The sequence below is a fragment of the Notolepis coatsorum genome, assembly GCF_963971535.1.
Source record: "Notolepis coatsorum genome assembly, chromosome: 1".
NCBI lineage: Eukaryota > Metazoa > Chordata > Actinopteri > Aulopiformes > Paralepididae > Notolepis > Notolepis coatsorum.
The window spans coordinates 131,865,591-131,883,998 of record NC_140165.1 but is presented as its reverse complement, the minus strand read 5'-3'; the positions used below and the strand labels follow the sequence as shown (position 1 = coordinate 131,883,998).

Genomic DNA, 18,408 nt, shown 5'->3' with positions numbered 1-18,408 from the left:
AGAGGAGATCCGGTACAATAATCTTGTTCGTTGGTTGACTTTTTTGATTACATTGGTTGCCATTTTGTCACAGGAAAGATTTGCCTCTAGGATGGAACCCAGGTAGGTAATTTCATTTTTCCTTGTGACAATATTGTCACCCACTGTAACAGAGAAGCCGTTGGCCTTGCTGAGTTTGTTATTTGATCCAAATATGGAAATGGTAAGATGTTCCATGTGTTGGGGGTAGAATAGCTAAATGTGGACTTCCCAAGTTCAGTGTACTTTAGGTACCAAATACAAGCCGGTCACTGTAATGAGTATGGTAAAAATCCACAGGACAGGTTCAACAGTGTGGAGATATTGATTGATTGATTGATTGAAAACTTTATTAACAGATTGCAGAATGGGTACAATACAGTACAGCTCAATACACACAATTGTTAAGGGGATGCAGACCAGAGAAAGACTTTCGTCTTGTTTACATCAGGGTCCCCCATTTTCAATTCATCAGGACATATATGACATACATGACATACAGATAGTCAGTACTGCTACATCTATACATTTATGACATACCAGATTTGCAAATACAGTACTGTTTGTGATACAGAAGGAGTCAAGAAAAGGGAGTATATACATTTGACGTAGAAACTGTACATTGGAGGAGGTTGGGTGGGGGGGGTTGGGTACACTGGGATATTGACAACCATACTGGGTAATTTACATTGGAGGTGGTTGGGGGGGGGGGGGGCACACTGTATAAACAAGCAAAACTGTACATTGAGGGGGGGGAGACTCTGTACAAACAAACAAAATTGTACATTGGACTATTGACAAAACCATACTAGGTAAATGACTGTACATTGGAGGGGGTTGGGTTAGGATATTTACAGGGGCCAGTGTTGAATTGCAGTCTCCCGTATAAGATGGAAGATCACCAATAATGGTCTTGTATACAAACAAATACCTGAGGCCAGAATGGTACAGATTCTAAAGGTTTAAGAAAAGAAGAAGCAGCACACCATAGATGCTATCTCCATAATCTAAGACAGATAGAAAAAATACTTTAATAACCCTCTATTAATCATTGGGATGTTGGCTCTGTTCCAATACAATATATTATTTTGCCGCAGCTTACATAGAGGTTATGTAACAAGGGTATCTACATGGTATTTCAAATTCTCATAGAGAATATTTCAAAATATTTGTACTGTGTAACTCTTTCAATATCAGACCCATTCACAGCGGAAATGTTGAGACCAATGTTTTTGTCTCTAGAGAACAGTATATATTTAGATGTATTTGCATTGAGTACCAATTTAAGATACATTTAGTATATATTAAAGGATATTAAAAGAGAGTTGCAGGTTCTCACTGGCCTGTTGTACAGAATCAGTGATACAATAAATGATTGTGTCATCTGTATAAAGTTGAGCCTGACAATTACCAAAAAATTATATTATATTGTTAAAGGGGAATTATCTTATAAATGGCCTTTTTCAGTGTTTAGCATTGTTTCCTAGCTATGTGGACTTATATTAATATGATCTATGTCTCTAATTCTCATATTGGCGCATTCTTCCAATTCTCCTCTCACAATATTCACCCTCACTGAACTGAGTCATCTGAAAATGTGCTGATCTGTGATGTCAGAGAGACTCAGCTGCATGATAATGTGGCTGTGTACTGTAGCATCAGGCCCCACCGTGGTTTAGGTGCTCAAAACGGCTTAAGATCTTGAGGTAGAAAAATGCTGTTTTTGAGTACTTCATTCGAAATATAAAACAATGAATTTTTTTGAAAAAAAAAACGTACAGAGGTGTTCCATAGACTCACAGGAATTGTGTAAAAGTGCCCAAATAGTGAAAGAAATAGTAAAATAGTTCCCCTTTAATATAAATGAAAAATAAAACAGGGCCCAAAAGCCAAAATAGATCAAAATGTATGTGTGGAAATAAAGAAAATAAAGAAATAAATAAAGAATGAATGCTTGTGTAAACGGAAAGGAAGAGCTGGTGATACCACAGTAATGCTACATGTTAAAGTCAAAGTAGTAATTGGCATAATATGTTCTGTACTCCCAGGTTTAACTGCGGCACCGGAGCTGCCCAGATAGTGAGCGAGAGTCGTATTGTCCTCGGCCAGTGGCACACGGTCACTGTCTTCAGAGACGGCATGAGTGGCTGGCTCCGCATGGACAACGACACGCCCATATCAGGACGCTCACAGGTGGGAGCTGTTTACACACACACACACACACACACACACACACACACACACACACACACACACACACACACACACACACACACACACACACACACACACACACACACACACACACACACACACACACACACACACACACACACACACACACACACACACACACACACACACAGATGACACGAGAGGTAGTGTCAATGTCAGAACTCTTTGAATTTGCATTCCCAAGCAGATCACTTCCATGTCAAGAGAGAGACAATAAGATAGATACTAGTTTCCTCTCTATGCGTTCAGTAGAAAGCTATCTGGCTGCATGTTAGCCTTAGCTTAGCACAATGAATGGAAAGCGGACATGACCGGTCATGTCCACTTCCATTCATTGTGCTGGCTTTCTGGATTAAGGTGTAAGGGTGTGTAGCAGGCAGTGACGTACAGCCATAGAGACAGCTTTGCGTAGGAGTGTGGCAACGAGTTAGCAGAGGTATCAATAATATAGGAGAAATATAGACAGTACATTCTCCCAGTGAAACTCCTCGCTGTCAGGTGAAAGGAAGCGTATATTGGAGGAGGCATGTGATAGTCTACACCCTCCGCAGACCGACAGTAGGGCAGTGCAATGACCAGGAAGGGACTTAAATTAAATGTTGTATTTCCACCCAGGATGACAGGGTCAACAAACATAGCTCTGTAAGATGCCTTTCCTGTTGTTCTCCACTGTGCACTAGCTAGGGAAATAGTAATACCAGGTAAACAATGTAGTACACTAATGTGTTTTCTCTGTTTTTTTTATTTCTCGTAGGGCCAGTACACTAAAATCACTTTCCGCTCACCGCTGTATGTGGGCGGGGCCCCCAGTGCCTATTGGCTGGTCAGGGCCACAGGAGCCAATCGAGGCTTTGTGGGGTGTTTCCAGAGTCTGACCATCAACAACAAGGCAACAGACATGAGAGCCTGGCCACTAGGCAGAGCACTGAGTGGGGCCGATATAGGTGAGGTTGGTGTGTGTGTGTGTGTGTGTGTGTGTGTGTGTGTGTGTGTGTGTGTGTGTGTGTGTGTGTGTGTGTGTGTGTGTGTGTGTGTGTGTGTGTGTGTGTGTGTGTGTGTGTGTGTGTGTGTGTGTGTGTGTGTGTGTGTGTGTGTGTGTGTGTGTGTGTGTATAATGGGTGTGTGTGTTCATCACATTACAGCTAGCTTTATACTTTTTGGACTAGTTTCAAATAAATGGATTAAACTCAGTTGTACATGTCGAGATACTTCCCAAAGGTCAGTGAATACCACGACCACACCACCAGAGGGAGTTCCACAAATCATGTTCAACCCAGATTCGGCTCAAACAAGGGACTAAACACGTTTCGCAATTATGCCACATCAATGTGGAACGCCCTACCCACAGCCGTAAAAATAATGTGAATCCCTACCGACCTTCAAAACCGCTCTAAAAGAGCACCTACGGGAGGCTGAAATTCGAAACTGGCCCGGTAAATGTCCAAACCCCCCCCACCATACAGTTTCCTCCCCCTCAAATGTATATATTCTCTTTTAGAAACGCTGTCTGTAAATAAACAGTACTGTATATTTGTATATCTTGTATGTCATAAATGTCTGGATGTAACAGTACTGTATCTGTATGTTGTGTATGTCATAAATGTTATCATGAATTGAAAATGGGGGACCCTGATGTAAACAAGACGAAAGTCTTTCTCTGGTCTGCATCCCCTTAACAATTGTGTGTATTGAGCCATACTGTATTGTACCCATTCTGCAATCTGTTAATAACATTTTTAATCAATCAATCAATGAGATCTCCATGGATATCCTGATGGTTCACTGAAACATTACAGCAGCTCCCCAAATAGTTCCAAAGGAATTAGTATTTAAGGCCACTGGCTAATGTTCTGTAGCTATAGCCCTCCTCTAAAGTCCTTGTGGTGTATGGTACGATGAAGAAAGTGTGGGCTAGAAATGTTATAGCCTCAAAACAGGGTACATCACGGTTTTGACTGTTACTGTAAGTAAGTCTACATAATGCCCAGACAATTATTATTATCTGGGTTGCAGAAAAATAACAGCAAAACAGGAGAAGAACGGAAAGCACCGATTCCACCACAGGTTCCATCAGTAGTGGGTTCCACCCTCTGGGGCCACAACATGTCCCCAGGGGGCCACAACATGATTTTGGATGGTTGTGAGATGAATGTGAAAATGCTATATGACTGAAGGTGGAAAAGATAGAGAACCATGGGTCTCCAGGCAGGGAAACTGTAGATTTACAGTACCGATTACTGTACAGCCCAGTAGGTCATCAGCCAGACATTATATTGATCAGTGTCTGCTGTACAGTTCAATAAGCCCAGTCTATTGTAATGTCATTTGACAGCACTAGGGAGAGGCACTGCAGGGCCTTGAGGAGGTATCAACTGTGTAATACTCTCTATATAAGTCTTTTTATATACCTTTTCAGAGGAACCTTTTTCAAACGTTATTGTCTAAAGATGGTATGTTAGATTGTTGTGTTCATTCATATTTTAAGACAGTAGAGGTTAAGTACTTTCTGGTCATATATCACATTCACACACCAAGTGATTTAGATTAACATCACAACTGCAAGTACATGGGCTGTCCAAAGGATTGTCTAAAGGATTGATATAGTTCTTCAAAGGTTCATTTATATATACTGCAGATCATTATTCATAGAAGATGCAATATGTAGTTTAAAAGGTCTATTAAACTATTGTCCACACAATTGTATTCAGCCTGTGGTATATGGCCAGGACATGAGAATGATATGACACTAAAACACAAATGATATTTTCTGTTAAAAAAGACTAAACAAAACAAGAAACATCATCTGCCAAATATAATTTCTTTTTCATGAACATTTGCATCTTCCTTTGAACCAACTTAATAATAATAATAATAATAATAATAATAATAATAATAATAATAATAATAATAATAATAATAATAATAATAATAATAATAATAATAATAATAATAATAATAATAATAATAATAATAATAATAATAATAATAATAATAATAATAATAATAATAATAATAATAATAATAATAATAATAATAATAATAATAATAATAATAATAATAATAATAATAATAATAATAATAATAATAATAATAATAATAATAATAATAATAATAATAATAATAATAATAATAATAATAATAATAATAATAATAATAATAATAATAATAATAATAATAATAATAATAATAATAATAATAATAATAATAATAATAATAATAATAATACATTTTATTTGGTGGCGCCTTTCATGATACCCATGGCCACCTTACAGATCATAAAAACACAGCAAGGCAGTTAAAAGTCCTTCTTTTAAAAGTTGTTCTTGACCCAGTCAAAAAAGAAGAAAAAAACACTGCTATGAACTAGCTCAAAGAGTTTATTTCTCAGCAATCGCAGACTAACCATTGTGTACACCATTGCATTGCAGTTCGGAATCTTCTCTGATGCTGATCAGGCTAGACCTCTCCTAACAGGCAGGTTTATAGGATGAAGAGACCCCAGCCTGCCAAGATAGACCTCTCCTACTGTAACAGCCTGCCAAGATAGACCTCTCCTACTGTAACAGCCTGCCAAGATAGACCTCTCCTACTGTAACAGCCTGCCAAGATAGACCTCTCCTACTGTAACAGCCTGCCAAGATAGACCTCTCCTACTGTAACAGCCTGCCAAGATAGACCTCTCCTACTGTAACAGCCTGCCAAGATAGACCTCTCCTACTGTAACAGCCTGCCAAGATAGACCTCTCCTACTGTAACAGCCTGCCAAGACAGACCTCTCCTACTGTAACAGCCTGCCAAGATAGACCTCTCCTACTGTAACAGCCTGCCAAGATAGACCTCTCCTACTGTAACAGCCTGCCAAGATAGACCTCTCCTACTGTAACAGCCTGCCAAGATAGACCTCTCCTACTGTAACAGCCTGGCAAGATAGACCTCTCCTACTGTAACAGCCTGCCAAGATAGACCTCTCCTACTGTAACAGCCTGCCAAGATAGACCTCTCCTACTGTAACAGCCTGCCAAGATAGACCTCTCCTACTGTAACAGCCTGCCAAGATAGACCTCTCCTACTATAACAGCCTGGCAAGATAGACCTCTCCTACTGTAACAGCCTGCCAAGATAGACCTCTCCTACTGTAACAGCCTGCCAAGATATACCTTTTCCTTTTTCTAGGTGTAATCCTAGAAAATCTAATTACAGGCATTATTCCATAGACTCATCAGCAGGTCCTGCTTTCATTGCCTAGCAACACAGGGGTATTTTGCTGTTCACTATCATGCAAATTGACCCAAATTCATATCCCAAACCCTCTGCCCATTTAAATGTAGAGTACATTTTGGTTATGCTTCCTGCAGCCTTTTGTGTTTTTGAAAGTGTTGGAGGTAAAATGGCATTCATTAACTGTTCCACTCGACAGGGTCGGTACCGACCCCTTTTGACCTCATTAAATTATTATTATATTTTTACGAAGATGGAAAATAATTTGTGATTTTAAAATCAACCGTTTTCAAGTATTATTATCACTACTATGTCACAAATACATGTAGAATGTAAAACGTTAGGTTGGCAATAGTTTAGCAATAGGTTAAAAGTATATTTATATCATTTTAAGTTTTTTATGTGCACTCGTTTTTTTGACCCGGAACCGGATATGGAAATGTTGAACCATGGGAATTGGAATCTTTTTGCGGCCATTTTGCAGAGGACATCGCTAGCTATCTGCCAGCGTTGGAATTTCTCCAATCTACACTTCCTGTGGTCCACTATGGTGGTTCAAAGTTCAGCGTTCTGAATGAATCATATCAATAATTGTTATGATTCGCGATAATAAGCTACAAAAGGTAACGTTTTTGACAAATATTGAAACGCAGTCAGTTTCTCCACACTATTGTTAACATGTAGGAAGAATTAGATCTGAAATTAGTTTCAATATGGTTACACTGTGGGGGAAATAAAATATTACAGTCGATTACAGTAAATATCAGTATCTGTTATTATGCACGCCTGGTGATACTATATCCAAATTGAACTCGGCCATTTGAAAGATACTATATGTATATATATATATAAATGTGCGAATTGGCTATAATAAGGTAATGTATAAGCATATATTCTATAATAATATTTCAAATTGCATTGGTCCGGATGGGAGAATTCAGTACTGTATATACAGAACCTTCAATTTGATCATCTTCCCTTTATTAATTTCCTTAGATATTTTGTACACATGATCTCAAGAGGGTACTGAATGAGCTCAGTGGCAGTTTTTTAAGTTTGGTCATTATTATCATGGTTTTATTCACTGTCAAAGATGAAAAGAAAAATCATAATTCATATTTTCCTTTGTTTCATCACAATTTAAGCAAGCCTAGTAATAGACACAATATTTCTGACACTGAGAATACATTCATTGAGGTCCATAGATGTTCCTAGATACCAAGAATATGCAAATAGCCCTTGTAGAAGTGGAGCAATATTCCATTTACCTAGGTATACATTTTATGCAGATTTTCACCTGGGGTGGAACAGGTTAAGTGGACCAGTGGCGAATCCTTATGGAAGCCAACGGAAGCCATGCCTCCCTATTAAAATATGAATTAATATCAAATATGAAATATGAAAAAAAAAAAAAATTATAATTTTTTAATATAGTTTACATTCTTTTTCATCTGTGCATCTGTGTTATAATTTTTTATTTTTTTTTAAATGTCTCCCTCTTCTCCTTCTCACTCCCTCTAACACACTGTCAGACTCACATGCTCACTGCAGCTATAGAGGAGAGGAGGCAGGGGGTAGGTCTCTTTCTCCAGGCTTCCAGCATGTGATTCATGTATCTAGAGTCCAAATCTGATCCTAGCCAATCAGATTCGAGCTGACTGCCACACCCTAAAAGTTTAAAACGGGGCTGTGAGAAGAATCCTGAGTGTGGCCTCCCCTCTGCACACCTCCCCTCTGCACTCTGAACATTGTATTAACCCGTGACTGCTCCCACGGGCCGAATATTGCCCCGATCCTCGCGAGATAAAATCCACGGGTACCTCTCGGCGTGCCGAAGCTTTTCCTAAATCACTTCCATCATCGAAAACGAGGGGAAAAGGTCGGCTCGCGACCCTGAAAATGTCACGTGATTTTAAAAACGCTGTATTAAGTGAGCCTATTATGGGATCCACGCGAGCTTTCTATCGTGGAAACATCTGGGCGTCCCGCAACTTTTACTCATTCACATGTCATTCACACCCGAAAATGCTTAGAAAAGGAAAGCCGCAAGCGTGGAATAAACTCGCCGAAACGGAAAAGTGTCCCACGGGCGCGCCGTGATTCCGATCCGCGTGAAAATATTCACGGCCATAGAGGAGACCGTGGGACACCTTTTTGCAACCGAATATGTGTCTCGAATTTGCTCCCACACGGCGCGCAAAATCGTGCAAGGAAGAATCTGACCAAAAATGAACCAATGCTCCAGCAGTATTAATGACCCTGATGTAAACAAGACAAACGTCTTTCTCTGGGCCCCGTTCCTCGTACCTGGATAACTGAGTTAGCCGGATAACTTTAACTGGATAACTGAGTTAGCCGGACTTTCCGGTTCCCCGTACCTGGATTTTCCAAATCACCATGACAACAGATCCAAAAGTTTGAGCCTGGTCGAAAGCAGAGTTTAAGTTCAAGTTAGCCTGAACCATCGCCACGCCCCCGCAAAGAAGTGACAGCCCGTTTCCTGAAATTATTCCCACAGTCTACGATCTGCATTATACCATTCTGAATTACGTTTTTGTGCTCCATTCTTCCAGAGGGGGCTTTTGAAATGTAAAATAGACCCAAAATGCTGATACTAAATTCACTTTGTCCTAAATAATGCACGTTATATATACCGTGGCGCTCGCTCGTGCGATGTACACATTATGTGGTTATTTTAATTGTAACTGGGATTAAGATGTCTGATGAGATGCGCTGTTTGACGGATTTGAGAAATTGAATGAGCCGTTGACGTCACATTAATGAATGAGGATAAAGAGATAAAACTTCATTCAAAACAAAGAATATTCTAAACACGGGTCTCTCGTTCATTAATGTATAAACAATGAATTTATCCCATCTGGCACAGTGGCATAGCGGTAGTGCTCAAGCCTGGCAACCCGGCGACCGGGGTTTGAAACCCCGTCTTTCCAATATAAATTTTTGGAATATAATATTAATGATTATACGCAAAGGTAGCATAGTTTTAAGTTAAAATATTATAAATCTACATGCATTGAGGATGTCATTCTTTATATAGCTCTCAACGTGCACCAAATTGAATTATTCCTATATTGCAAAAAGAAGGAAAAGACTAGGCCAGGGTCTCGAACCCCGGTCGTCTGCGTGAAAGTCAAAAGAACAACCCGTTAGACCACATTGGAGATAAGTTAAAGATCGACTATACATCAATCAATGGGTAAGAGAGCCGTATCGTAATTCTGTATAACAGTTTAACTAATTATTTTCGCTAGCAAGATCTCATTTGATTATTCAATCCAGCAGGCAAGTTTAAAGAAATATAATCTGATTGATTGAGGTAATGAGGGACTTAGAATTAGCCTATAGATAACGCATTTAACTTGTCGGCGAGGCGATTGAGCCGTATTGCAATCTGTCAATAAAGTCTTAAATCAATTAATCAATCAATGCCGTTAGAGAATCAGGATCTCTGCCATCGATACGTGCTGGCTTTTCACCTAAAGCGGCCGCGCGCATTTAGCCTGGGTCGCAAGTCTGGCTTGAGTTAACGAGACTGAATCCACCTTCGAGGAACAGGAAAATCCCGGCTTCAAACATCGGGTTAACTGAAGCTGGATAATGACATCTTGATCGACTTAGTTGAACCAGGTACAAGAAACAGGGCCCTGGTCTGCATCCCCTTATACAATTGTGTGTATTGAGCCGTACTGTATTGTACCCATTCTGCAATCTGTTAAATAAATAAAAAGAAAGTTTGACTGGCCGCCGAGCCATACTGTAGTGTACATGATGACTGCTTGACTTAAAAAAAAAAAAAAAAAAAAAAAATTAATAAAAATATATATATATATTTTTTTTTAATAATTTTTTTTGGCTTCCCCTGTTATTTTACCCACGCGACGCCACTGAAGTGGACTGCATTTATATAGCACTTTTATCCAAAGCGCTTTACAATTTATGCCTCACATTCACCCATTCACTCATACATTCACACACCGACGGTGGAGGCAACCATGCAAGGTGCCAACCTGTTCATCGGGAGCTGTTAGAGGTTAAAGCTTGTTTTATGCTCAAATGTGAAAGTGGTGAGTGCAGTGACATTGTGTGTCTGTCTATCTTTCTGTATTTGTGTCCTAACCTGTCTGTGTGTGTGCGTGTGTACTGTATGTGTTCTTGTCTCTCTGTGCTAGGTGAGTGCAGTGACAGTGTGTGTGACCTTGTCATCTGTGCCAATGGAGGGGTCTGCTATGCCAACCAGGCCGACGGCTACATCTGTCTGTGCCCACTGGGCTTCAGGGGTGCGCTCTGTGAAGAGAGTGAGTCAGTGTTTATGGGTGCCACACACAACTACATACACACACACATGTGGATGCACACACACACACACACACACACCTGGCATCTGTCTATGTCTGTGAAGAGGGTGATCAGTACATCCTCGACTGTAATATGTAATACTCACTATCATAGCCGGCCGAATGAATGGGTAGTGAGGTGAACGTAAGATCCTTCATGCCACACCATATTGTATCATTTAATTCAGACGCATGACCTAAACATGAAACACTCACCCCAAAGTTGTTGAAATGGTCCAATTTGTCAAAAATCACTCAGAATTCACATTTGTTTATGATGTCCAGAGAGCAGACAGAATCTTCATTGATGTTGGGACCATTTTCAACAATTTCGGGGTGAGTGAGTGACAAATAAGTTCAGTTACTATAGAATGCATCTGAGGAAGAAAAGTGGAACTGACCTATCGCAAACCTTGCCCTCTTTTCCTGATCCTCCAATCACAAAGGAGGGGAAAGCAACAGTTGCGATTGGAGGATCAAGTATCATCTCACTATGCATTCATTCGACGGCCTGTGAAACGTATCTAAGCGTATCGTAACATTACATATTACAGTCGGGGACCAGCAATGCTTATACATGTATGTGTGTACAGTTAGTCAACACAACTCTGTCCTACACAAGCAAGATAGTTGATTACACACAAGACCTGTTTCCATACAATATAACAAGCAGACATTTTCCATCACCCTCCTCTTCCTCTCTCCACCTCCTCATGTCCTCCTCCTCTTTTTCACCATCATCATCCTCCTCATCTTTCTCCACCTCCTCATGTCCTCCTCCGCTTTTTCACCGTCATCACCCTCACCTTTCTCCATTCTTTCCCCAACCTCCTCCTCCTCCTCTCCTGTCCCTCTCTCCTTCTTTCCCTCCTCTCTCTTCCTCTTCCTCACTTTCTTTATCTCCTCCTTTCTCCCCCGTCCTTCACTTCTACCCCAACTCCCCCATCCCTCCTTATCCCCCCCCCCCCCCTGCCCTCCCATCCTCCCGTCCTCATTATCGCAGGTTTCCTGCTGTCTCTGCCTCTCTTCAATGAGACGGTGCGGTCGTACGCTGCGGTCCCCTGGCCACAGTCGTCCCACAGCTACCTGTCCTTCATGGAGTTTGAGCTGACGTTCAGGCCGTCCGCGGCCCACGGGACGCTGCTGTACAGCGAGGACGCCGGCAGCGGGGACTTCCTGGCCATCAGCCTGGTGGACGGATACGTGGAATTAAGATTTGATTGTGGCTCTGGAGGAGCTACGATAAGGTACAGCTGATGAGTTTTAATGTATTATTATTATTATTATTATTATTATTATTATTATTATTATTATTATTATTATTATTATTATTATTATTATTATTATTATTATTATTATTATTATTATTATTATTATTATTATTATTATTATTATTATTATTATTATTATTATTATTATTATTATTATTATTATTATTATTATTTGTTTTTAATCTTTGTCAATTTAAAGTGGGCTGTTTAGATTCTTCACTGACTTGAAATTGGCAAATGTAATTGATTCAATTCATTCTATTCTATTCATCATGGAATTGAAAGCCATTACTGTTACTAGTATAGTTTGTGAGTCTCTTCCCTGTGCTGTGTGTGTGTTGTTGTGTTCTGTAGGAGTGAGGAACAGATCACTATGGACACATGGCATGAGCTGAGGGTTTCTCGCACGGCCAAGAGCGGCATCCTGCAGGTGGACAACCAGAATCCTATGGAGGGCATTGCTGAGGTAACATGAAACAAATTACTTGTTTATTTAAGCTTTTTACACCCTTACAGAAACAGCTGAAATTCTAGTATCCTCAAGTTGCCAAAATGAGAAACACTGAAGGGAAATCATAGAGCCCAGCCAATAGTCTGAAAATAAAAGCTCAAAATGAAAGTAGCCTATGATGAATATGAATAAGGACAAGGAAGAAGCGAAGTTTGAATGTCATTTATTTTATTTTATTGGAAGTCCTGACGAATCAATACATAGCTCTTCTAGTCCTTGGGCCAAACACTTTTTTTGGTACCAATTGGGTAGGCAAATTCTAGATGTGACTTTTTTATTCCTATAAAACCACTAATAAGCTACACAACCAAAATGTCTATCATATGAAAACACAAACTAGGGATGATGATGATGCAGGGATAATTAAAAAGAAATCACATCTAGAATTTGCCCACCCAGATGGTACCAAATCGTCCAATTTGGTTTGCCATGTCATCCCAAAATAAATTAGTTTCAGCAGACCTGTCCATGGTGCTGAATCTTTTGGCTGAAGACAGTTACCTGTAGGCACTGTGTGCCAGTGAAAATAATTTCAGACAGATATTTTTAGAGTGAGAAATTCAGTTGTATTTAATGTTTAGTTAAGAGAATAGAACCCGCATTCTCATATGGTGTGCGGGTTCTATTATCTTTATTGTGATTATTACCTAACCTTACGCTGGCAATTATGCTTATAAATGCGCTTAGTTACCACCAATTCTCTGTAATAAATAATAACGTCACTTTAACTGCGTGTGTCAATTAGTGCCGATCTTTGTGAATTGGAGTGTTTTTGCAATGAGGCTCATTTGCATAGAAAGGGTAACATTTCCCGCCCATATTACCTCATTTAAATACCCGGAAATAGCACGGATGCACAGAGACGCAACGATGATGGCAACGCAGTTAGCATGGTATTTCACCCTTTGAGAGTGCTTTGTGAATAGCAAGGTTTGTTTTGGGGCTATTTGCACTGGCATTGCATCAGAAAAAGCTGCGTAATCCCTTTGTAAATTCGCCCCTAAGTGATTGCAAATGTTTTGGCATGTGGAAACCAGTTGTTTTCGCTCTTAATTAACCCACTTAACATTGACATTGAGACACTTTTCAAATGTTTGACACAAGTAGACTGAGCTCTGTGACTAATGCTCTCCCCAGGGAGCCTTCACCCAGATCAAATGCAGCTCTCCTCTCTATATCGGCGGAGTGCCAGCCTATGATGAGACCAAGAGCACAGCAGGCATCCTGCGGCCCTTCAGCGGAACCGTACAGAAGGTACAGTATGAGAACAACGCGGGGAGAGAGGTGTGTAAACTTAGAGCATTACGACTGAGCTGGTCTTGGATCTGCTGATGCCATTGCTTTAACTTCAAAACAGACTGCTCCTTTTGCCTCATATAGTATCCATATTTTAATGTGAAATCTCTATATTACACTCTAGATGAGTCAACAGGGGGAAAATAAATCATCTTTTGCTCATTATCCACATTCTTACAATTCTGATTGTTGAATAGAAACAAAACAAATGGAATAGAAATACAAGTAAATCCGTAGAATAAATGTAAACATCCACACAAGGAACTTCCAGTGAACGTTCTGTTCCGAGTCCGTACTGGGCTGGGTTTCACAAACGGATCTTAACACTGTAGTAATCAAAATGTAATTTGAGGAGGGAGGAAGTGGGGAATATCCCTCATTAGCACAGATTATAAAACAATTCCCCCTGAAGGGATGAAGGAAATGAACTTAGCTCGCCCCCTATTCTCCCTTTTTAAATCTGTACAAATCACCCTCAGTTTTCTTTGATGAACAAAAGCTGTTCTCACAGATGCTTGCCGGGTTAAAACACATTTGTACTAATGTAGGTCCACTTTGACAAGTTTTATATTGACTTCATTTTTTACGCTTTTACATTATATGTATATTCTCTTTTTGTCATTCTTTCACTTCTCTTTCTCTCACGTCGACCCACCCAGCTCGTTCTAAACGACCGCACCATCCCGATCACGTCGGGTTCCGCCGGCGGGATTAACGTAGCGAATGCAGACCATCCATGCGTGGACAGCCCCTGTGCCAATGGCGGGACATGCAGGCCCAAATGGGACGGGTACGAGTGTGACTGCTCCCTGGGATACGACGGCAGGCACTGTCAGAAAGGTCAGTTAGGTCATACGTAGAGGTCATCCTAGAACAACCTTCACCTGATATCACCCTGCCCTGTGGGTCACTCTCTCTAGACAACCTTACATTTACATTTAGTAATTTAGCTGACACTTTTATCCAAAGCAACTTACAAGTTCTGTACGACAAGTCATCAGGAAGGGCACAACTCTATCAGCTGAGTAACAATGTTCATCAAAGTGTTGAGTGCTACAGTGTAGGTTAGTTTATTAGGACAAGTGCATGACAGTAAGGTTAGTTAGGGTTAGATATTTAATTTTTTTTCTCTTTTTTATTTTTTATTCAGATAATGGTTGAAGAAGTGCGTCTTTAGTCGACGGCGAAAGATTGGACGGGTTTCGGCTGTCCTAACTGGGGTGGGTAGTTCATTCCACCATTGTGGGGCAAGGACTGAGAATAGGCGACTTCTCTTTGATGACCCTCCCGGAGCTTGGATAGGAGTAGGTCTGAGGCGGCCAGAAGATGCAGAGCGTAGGGGTCTTGAGGGTGTGTAGAGACCATTGACCGGAGGTAGGCGGGAGCGGTTCCCTTTGCCGCACGGTATGCTAGGTCGAGGGCCTTGAAGCGGATTCGTGCAGCAATGGGGAGCCAGTGCAGGTCCCTAAGAAGTGGGGTGACATGGGCCGACTTCGGTAGGTTTGAGATCAGGCGGGCCGCTGCGTTCTGAATGAGTTGAAGAGGCTTAGTGGCAGTGGCCGGGAGGCCAGCGAGCAGTGTGTTGCAGTAGTCGAGGCGGGAGATGACTGTTGATTGGACGAGGAGTTGGGTGGCTTCTTTTGTCAGGAAGGGGCGGATCCTTCTGACGTTGCTCAGGAGGAATCTGCAGGTTCTGGTTGTCGCTGCAATATGAGCAGAGAAGTTCAACTGGTCGTCAAGGACAACACCAAGGTTCTTGGCGGTCGGGGACGCGGTCACAGCTGCATTCTCGACTGTGATGGAAAGGTCGGTCAGGGGGGAGGATTTGGCCGGCAGGTGGAGCAATTCTGTTTAGCTTAGGTTCAGTTTGAGGTGGTTGGTCGTCATCCAGACGGAGATGTCGGACAGACAGGCCGAGATCCGCTCAGAGACGTGGATATCTGAGGGAGGGAAGGAGAGGAAGAGTTGTGTATCGTCGGCATAACAATGATAGGAGAAGCCATGAGATGTGATAATGTTACCCAGTGATTTAGTGTAGAGGGAGAAGAGAAGGGGTCCTAGAACCGAGCCCTGGGGGACACCCGTCCGCAGGGGGCGGGTGGCCGACAGGGTCCATCTCCATGACACTTGGTAGGAGCGGTCATTGAGGTATGATGTCAGCCATGTCAGCGCAGAGCCAGCCACTCACATTTCTGCGAGGGCCGCTAGTGACCGCAATGAGGGCCGTTTCTGTGGAGTGGCCAGTCCGGAAGCCAGACTGATTAGGGTCTATGAGGTCATTCTGTAAGAGATAAACAGTAAGTTGGTTGGATACAGCACGTTCAAGTGTTTTAGAAAGGAAGGAGACTCTGGCTTGTTTTAGGGAGGTGGGGACCACCCCCGAGTTGAGTGAGGAGTTGATGGTTGCAGTTAGGAATGGGAGGATGTCTGGTGCTATGGTCTGGAGGAGTGGGGAGGGTAGCTGGTCCAGCTGGCATGTAGTCGGACGGTTCGACATTACCAGTGTCAGGGTCTCGGCTTCTGTAATGGGAGAGAAAGATGACAGAGTGAAGGATGAGGTTCTCGATTCAGCATTTGGAATGGGTGGGGGTTGGGAGAAGGAACTGCGGATGTTCTCCACTTTTTCCTCAAAGAAGATCGCGAAGTCTTCGGCAGAGAAAGATGAGGGAGGAGGGAGTGGGGGGGGAGTGAGGAGGGAGGACATGGTAGCATGCAGTTTGCGAAGATTCTTGGCAGAGGCCTCGATCCTATGGTGAAAGAAAGAAGCTTTGGCATTAGTAATGGTTTTGGAGAATGTTAACAAGACATACTTCCCCTCAGCCGCTCTCAGGACCTGTCTTTGTTCTCTCACTGGATCTGTCAGCCATGGACTGGGTGGGGAACGGCGGGCAGGTTTCTCAACGAGGGGACAGAGCTTGTCGAAGGAGGTTGCAAGGGCTGAGAGGAGGGTGGAGGTTGCAATCTCTGTGGAGAGAGCAGAGAAGGTGTCACTCAAAGGTAGAGCGGATAGTATGTCAGAGGAGAGGGTGGAGGGGGATAGGGAGGGCAGGTTGCGTCTGAGTGAGACGGTTTGAGTTGGGGTGAAGACCTTTCAAGTCAAGTCAAGTCAAGAGTTTTAATTGTCACGGCATACAGGTATACAATGAAATGCGGCTGGTCTTGCCCGCGACGATGTGCAATACAGTGGTACAACATATAATAGAATCCAATAAAAATACAGTGGTACAACATATTAATAGAATCCAATAAAACAGTGCAATAAACAGGTACATGGTGTGCCATCTCTGTATCTGTACATTAGTATTTACAGAGCATATAGGACATGCTAGGTAGCTTTAGTAGTGCAATACACTGTTCCTGATGTTATACTACTTTAAAGTGGCCTTTCCTCTTGGCCATAAGTGTGCGTGTGTGCGGCATGAGTGTTAAAGTGGCTGCTAGTGTGTGAGCGTGCTCAGCGTGCGTGTCGTGTATGTGCTTGTGTGTGCTTGTGTGTGGATAGTTCAGTTTCTGTGTCACTCAATGTTCATTGTTCAAGGCTCTGATGGCCTGGGGGAAGAAGCTTAGCCTAAGCCTCTCCGTCCTAGTAGCTGGGGTTCGCAGGCGTCTGCCTGACCTCAGCAGCTGGAACAGGCTGTTATTGGGGTGGTGGGGGTCTTTCATTATCCTGCAGGCTCTGGATTTGCACCTCTTGTTGTATAGAGCCTGCAGGGGAGGTAGCGCAATACCCGTGGTACGCTCGGCTGAGCGCACCACTCTCTGTAGGGCCTTCTTGTCCGTTAAGCATGAGAGTTAGTGAGAAGGATATGAACTTTCACCTAACATCACCCTGCCCTGTGGGTCACTCTGTCTAGAACAACCTTCACCTGACATCACCCTGCCCTGTGGGTCACTCTCTAGAACAACCTTCACCTAACATTACCCTGCCCTGTGGGAGCTGTCACTCTGTCTATGTATTCAGGGTTGAATACTGGTTTTGTTTCCCGATTTTGTCATAGAGTATTGGTTCCAAAATGTTTTCATGTTCTCCAAAACAGATCCACGTATGACCATCATAGACCCCCGTTTGATAAGACTTTGTTCCAGGGATCCTCCTTCTAATGATACATTTTTGATTAGATGTGATTTAGACCAGATCTAGACCATTTAATACACTATACAGTAAGTGGTGGGATCCAGTGGCGGCTGCTGACCAAATTTCTTGGTGAAGCACAAAATTATTATATGAGAGACAGAGAGAGAGAGAGAGAGAGAGAGAGAGAGAGAGAGAGAGAGAGAGAGAGAGACAGGGAGAGAGAGAAAAAGAGAGAGATATATCGCGCCACTCACTCATATCAGACGTCACCTCACTGCACTTATGTGTATCATGTATGTCATAATAAACCTCTTGAATCTTGACTTGCCATATTCAATCAGTTTCAGTAACTACAGAACAGTACATTAGACTCACTTGTTGTTTGGTTGCGCATCAGGTTGGAACGAGCCTCGAGCCATCACGTTAACC

The 18,408-nt window shown here is 42.0% G+C and overlaps 1 protein-coding gene across 2 annotated transcripts in view; it reads left to right on the top strand.

Moving 5' to 3' along the window:
• The window catches only part of egflam (EGF-like, fibronectin type III and laminin G domains), a gene marked incomplete at both ends in the record, with an annotated part of 149,530 nt that overhangs the window by 114,185 nt on the left and 16,937 nt on the right, over positions 1-18,408 (top strand). For both annotated transcript variants that reach the window (XM_084325750.1, XM_084325749.1), the window contains 7 exons: positions 2,067-2,211; positions 3,008-3,197; positions 10,662-10,787; positions 11,830-12,073; positions 12,452-12,563; positions 13,746-13,862; positions 14,564-14,744. In XM_084325750.1, the coding sequence (XP_084181876.1) occupies positions 2,067-2,211; positions 3,008-3,197; positions 10,662-10,787; positions 11,830-12,073; positions 12,452-12,563; positions 13,746-13,862; positions 14,564-14,744 (1,115 nt within the window). The remainder of the gene's footprint in view (positions 1-2,066; positions 2,212-3,007; positions 3,198-10,661; positions 10,788-11,829; positions 12,074-12,451; positions 12,564-13,745; positions 13,863-14,563; positions 14,745-18,408) is intronic.